The sequence below is a fragment of the Sapajus apella genome, unplaced genomic scaffold (genome assembly GCF_009761245.1).
Source record: "Sapajus apella isolate SASKATOON/1434 unplaced genomic scaffold, GSC_monkey_1.0 scaffold87, whole genome shotgun sequence".
NCBI lineage: Eukaryota > Metazoa > Chordata > Mammalia > Primates > Cebidae > Sapajus > Sapajus apella.
The window spans coordinates 106407-112406 of record NW_022437027.1 but is presented as its reverse complement, the minus strand read 5'-3'; the positions used below and the strand labels follow the sequence as shown (position 1 = coordinate 112406).

Sequence of the window (6000 nt, the reverse complement as noted above, 5' to 3'; positions counted from 1 at the left end):
TTGCCTAAAAAAAAAAAAAATCCTTTATTAAACATCAAAAATACAAGGTTTACACCTACCAAAAAATAAGGCAGCTATACTTTTCAGTGCAGTTACTGCTTTCTGAGATTGCTGGAATGCTGAACCCACCCTCTACATCAGAATATTTGGCAATGTCTGGAGACATTTTTAATTGTCACAACCTTGGGGTAAGGTGCCACTGGCAACTTGTGGGCAGAGGCCAGGGATGCTGCTACAGAGCACAGCACAGCCCCCCCATAAGAAAGAATTATCTGGTCTAAAAATGTTAAAAATGCCATTACTCTATGCTATCAAGACCTCTCCCTACATCATGGTAGAAATTGAAATTTCTGGAAAACTGACAAAATGAGAGGCTATGAGTAGGGAGCAGTTGATGACAGCACAGGCACAAGTGTAGAACATTGAGCCAGGGCCTCTGAGCAGGTCTAGATAAAAGCTAGTAGGAATTGGACTAGGAATAGTGCAAAATCAGTCAGCCATCCAGCTATAGATCTGAGATAGAAATTCAACTATCATCCAAATGAACAGTAAGTGAAGCCAAGGGCAATTCACATAGTGTTTACATAGCTCTCAAAAGGGTATGTAACAGAAATACATCCTCAGATATACAAAACCTTAAAAGATATATCATCTATGTACACTTTTTGAGGAAAATAAATTACCTGAGACCTAGCTCCAGCAGGCCAACAGACTCAAAATTAAGAAATAAAAAATAGGGAGGTCTGGGCAGCAGAATTCAGGAATCCAGTTTAAATGTATGTTGTCAGTTAGATTTATGGGTAAAGCACGGTTCTGTAATACTTCCTTCAACTATTCCTTCTGCTTTGTAAGGATCTGTTAGAAGTTACATCTTTCACTTCACAGTTTGGATGAACACTTAAAAGAGCAACTGTTGTTGCAAACAGTAACACATTTGGGAAAAGCCTTGGAGAATGACTAAAGCACAAGTTTTATTATTGAATTTATTTTTCTCCCTAAGAGTTCCATAGAGGCTGACCAGTCATTTTTTTTTATTGTGAAATAATTCAAGTAGGAATTTTCCTGCATCTTTCAAATGAATATTGAGTGACGTGGATCACTATGATTTTTTTAATTGGTAAAAATATTGTATTGATATTAATTATAATCAAGCCCTTGTCATTTTTCCATCTAGGATGTATAAATGCTCCTTTGTTAATAATGTCCAAGAATCAGTATGGGCACAAATGGTTTAAAACTTAACTATATATACACACATAGAATATGAGCATAGAAAAAACACTGAAGGAATGTTAGTGATTATCTCCCAGTAGAGTATTTCTAGGTGACTTTCGTTTTCTGTTGTATACTTTCTTGCACTTTGCAAATTTTCTACATGAATAATGTATTATTTTTATAATAAAAAGTTGTAATCCACATATATAGATCAATACCTACTGTGCAAACAAATGCAGAGGAAAAAGAGTAGAAAAAAAAGAACCAAAGGTAACTTTCATTCATTTGTTCATTCTTTCAATGGATACTTATTAAGCACCTACACGTATCTATATCACTAGCCAAGGCCAGGTGTTGAACACTGCTATCTCCAGGTGTAAACTTTTAGTGCTTTTCTTTCTTCTTTTGTGTACTTTTCAAAAGGTTTAGACATAAACACATATTTATGAATATATTTTTATTTATAAAATAGTGAGGCCTTATAATCATTTGAAAAATATTCTCATAAAATTAAAGTTTTAGAAAGGTGTTGGTAATCTGATTGTGTAGATATGTTCCAACAGATAAGCTCTGGAGACATTCACTTATTATTGAAGTAAGTAGGCATTCTCCATATCCCGCCCTTTGTAAAATCCATTTCGTTAGCAAACAGAAATCATTCTTCTTAGAAAAAAAACTTATTTTTTTAGTAGGATTTTATACTACCTTTAATATCTGCCTGTCTTAATATAAGTACTGTACATTTTTTGAAGAACAAAATTTTATATCTGTTTAGTATGTTATTTAAATATCATAAAGCATTTTTAATAATAGTTTAGAGTAATAAATAATAAAAAATAGTGTAAAATGAGTCTGAATTTACATAAATACAAAATATTTATACCATGCCTTTTGTGAATGATATTTATCTTTTTTCACTCTTTTTCCTCTGTTTTTCTTTGGCTTGTTTTTCAAAATAATCTTTAAGAAGATGGTTCAGCTGTGGTTCATACTGGCTTGCATGTTGTAATCCATCTTCCCTTCCTTAAAAAAAATATAACATTGAATAACTAAATGCTTATATATGATTATTTAAAAATAAATATATATAACATGAGACAACTATTCTTTATTTTACAGAGGTCCCAATATTATCATGTCAGTTACTTCCCACAGTGGCAAATTCAGAGCTATTCCTGCTTGTAGCACCCCAAGCATTAGCCCATAAAAGTCAGCTAGGCCTTGAAATGAGTGCATTATTTATTTTACCTTCACAGTGTTGGATCACACGTCCCCACAGTCGATTTTTCCTCAAACAGGCTAAATTTCCCACAATCAGCAAATGCCTCTTTCCTCTGGTCAATGCAACATTCATTCTTTTTTCTGAGTCAATGAATCCTACTTGTCTTGTCCTTACACAGGACAAAATAATGATTTCCTTTTCAGCTCCCTGAAAAGCATCTACTGTGGACACCTGCACAGTTTTGATATCAGGATGGTCAAAGTCTACAGTACTGAGTAAATGACAAAGCTGCGGAGGAAAAGACAGCAATCATGTAGTGAGAGATTGTGAAGAACTTAAGCCACTGAACTTGCTCAAAGCAACCACTGTAACTTAACTAATAGTAAATAATTTTCATTTTTCTTTTATGACTCACATAGACTGGGCTAGTTTCTAAAATGATAAATGACTAGGTGACAATATTAATTTACAACACAAAATCAAAAGCTATTTATCTACTGCTGGGAAACTCATTCAGATATGCTAATTTGGAGCTGATACACTAATAATGAAACAGATGAAAAAAGGAAAAAGAAAAATCTAGTTAGAAGTAATTGGCTTATGTGTACATTAACATCTTGTATCTATCCTTGATTTACTGATAAAATGTAATAATAATAAAAGAACATTTTGGATAACAGAGATTCAATCCCATCTGTCCACAAAGCATACACCATATTTTTTCCCGCTAATTTGTTTGTTGCATTTTTGCCACAACAGCTGTAAACTAAATTTAATTAAACCTTGTTAAGTTTACATTTAATTATACAGAAAAAAAGCCAGACCAAAAAATACCAGAATGTTTCTTTTTTAATACATTAATTATAGTACCAAAAGTTTTTCAGGCGCCAAACCAACTACTATAAATGTAATATCAAATATGGTAATGTGTAATTATAATATCTAATATATGACAAATATTGTAATACATGATACCAACCTTGTACATTTGGGATTTGTATAATGTTATCACGCCAATCATAGAGCCCACTATTCCACTTGCAATCAGTGATTGAATCAGCTTGAGTGTAAAAGCAGCTTCTGCCACATTATGAAAGCTGTTATCTCTTTCTAGCTGGAGTAAGAAATAGATCCTAAATTATATTTCCCAGAAAGGCTATGGAAAAAACAAGTAAATTCATACAAACAACAACAAAAATTAAACCAGGAACCTAAACCATGTTGACTCTCTTCAACATAAATGTCATTTACCTGTTCTAGTCCTTTAACATTATAAAAACACAGGGTTGGTAGCCATTCCAATAAAGGGCTCCTCTCTATTTCTGTCACACCATTCATGAGGTTTCCTTCATAAAACATATCATTAGCAATAGCACTGATTGCAGGGTGACAACGGTATTGAGTTCTCAACAGAACTGGCTTGTGACCCTAAGGAATTTAAATGAAGAAAAATAAGAAATTAAAACATAACATTTTTTATTCTTCTAGGGAAAGCAAAATTATATTTTTAATATTAAAAATATTGCTATATTGTGGTCTTAGGAGATGAATTACAACCATGATAGAATAGACTATAAATAAAAATATTTTTAAATTACTAAAAATATGTTCATATTAAACTATTAAATTAGAAAATTATAAAATGTAAAAAATGTCAACCTTAGACTTATCGAATAAGTTTGGCACCTAACATCATTATTATTATTATTATTTTAGACAGAGTCTCACTCTGTAGCTTAGGATGGTGTGCAATGGCATGATCTCAGCTCACTGCAGCCTCCACCTCCTGGGTTCAAGCAATTCTTCTGCCTCAGCCTCCTGAGTAGCTGGGATTACAGACACCCACCATCATGCCCAGCTAATTTTGTATTATTATAGAGAAAGGGTTTCACCATTTTGGCCAGGTTGGTCTTGAACTCCTGACCTCAGGTGATCTGCCCACCCTGGCCTCCCAAAGTGATGGTGTGAGCCACCGCACCCAGCCAATATTATCCTTTTATAATTTATCTGGGGTTGGTCTAACACTAAGATTCTCTTTAAAAAATTAGGAGGTATTGTAGATATCTCATTAACTTCCCTCATTGAGTAAACGCCATTTTTCATTCTGGATCTTCAAAGAAGTTTCAGATTTTGTTAATGCATCATAAAATCCAAGTTCTATCTACCTTAGGGCTTTTCGAGCAAAGAGTTCTATAGTGTCGTTAAAACATTTTGAATAGCTACAAGGTACTCTAATAATAATACATATATAATTAAATGCAGGATTAATGACCACAAGGAGAAAGAATCTTCTATGGCAAAAAAAAAAAAAAAAAAAAAGGAAAAATCAATGATAGTACTCTTTGGGGCATACATTTGTCTAAGTTTGTAAGTCCAAGTCAGCAAGCAAGTGAAACTGCTGACAAAAATGTCAAGTATAAAAATGCTGAAAGACAAAAAATGCTCTGCTCAGAGTGGGCGCAGTGGCTCATGCCCCCTGTAATCCCAACACTTTGGCAAGCAGACCACCTGAGGTCAGGAGTTCAAGATTAGCCTGGCAAACATGGTAAAATACAAAAATTTCTCTACTAAAAATACAAAAATTAGCTAGGCATGGTGGCAGGAACCTTAAAACCTGCTACTTGGGAGGCTGAAGCAGAATTGCTTGAATCTGGGAGGCAGAGGTTGCAGTGAGCTGAGATGGTACCACTGCACTCCAGCCTGGGCGACAGAGCTATTTATGCACTAGACTCTATATTTATGCGCTCCAGCCTGGATAACAAAGCAAGACTCTATATTTATATTCTATATTAAGTTATATTTATGGTATGGTTTCAACTATGTACAAATACATGTATTTGATATAGGTATATACCCTAGGATAAAAGATAGAAGGAAAAATACTAAAATCTTACAAAGAGTTTTCTCTTAAGGCCAGTGAGGTTATTACAGATGTTTTGTTTTGTTTTTACCTTTTTTCTTTCTTTTCTGAGACAGGGTCTCGCTGTTGCTTAGGCTGGCCTCAAACTCCTCCAGGCTCAAGCGATCCTTCTGCCTCAGCTTCCTGAGTAGCTGGGACTACAGGTGTCTGACACCCCACCCAGATTTATCTATTTCTTTCTTTCCCTCCCTCCCCTCTCCCTCCTTTCCTTCATTCCTTCCTCCTTCCCTCCCTTCTCTCTCTCTCCCTTTCTTCTCTCTCTCCTTCCTTCCTTTCTTCTCTCTCTCTCTCCTTCCTTCTTTCCTTCCTTTCCTTTTCCTGTCTTTCTTCCTTCTTGCCCTTCCTTCCTTCGTTTCTTTTCTTTCTTTCTTTCAGCGGCAAGATCATAGCTCCCTGCAGCCTCGAACTCCTGAACTCAACCAACCCTCCCACCTCAGCCTCCCAAGCAGCTGAGATTAAAGATTATAGGCACAAGCCAACACACCCAGACTGCCTTTTCTCTTTTCTGCAGTTTCCACACTGTCTGTAATTACTACTCTGTAATGAGTAGTACTTTTATTTCTCTTACTTTTAATAATTGTGAACTAGTTCAAATATACAGAAAGCAAAGAAATAATATTATGTCCATGAACTTACCACCAGG

General features: G+C 34.9%; 1 protein-coding gene across 9 annotated transcripts in view; it reads right to left on the bottom strand.

The window, feature by feature from the left end:
* Positions 1–853: 853 nt before the first annotated feature.
* ZGRF1 (zinc finger GRF-type containing 1) overlaps positions 854–6000 on the bottom strand; it is an 85939-nt gene continuing 80792 nt past the window's right edge. For 5 of the 9 annotated variants that reach the window (XM_032254708.1, XM_032254715.1, XM_032254711.1 and 2 more), the window contains 4 exons: positions 3689–3865; positions 3417–3551; positions 2464–2725; positions 1992–2238 (listed from right to left, as the gene is read on the bottom strand). In XM_032254708.1, the coding sequence (XP_032110599.1) occupies positions 2120–2238; positions 2464–2725; positions 3417–3551; positions 3689–3865 (693 nt within the window). In that variant the 3' untranslated portion in view covers positions 1992–2119. Of the gene's footprint in view, positions 2239–2463; positions 2726–3416; positions 3594–3688; positions 3866–6000 lie in introns of those variants that run through there. The other 4 variants (XM_032254707.1, XM_032254712.1, XM_032254713.1 and 1 more) reach the window with 3 other exon arrangements.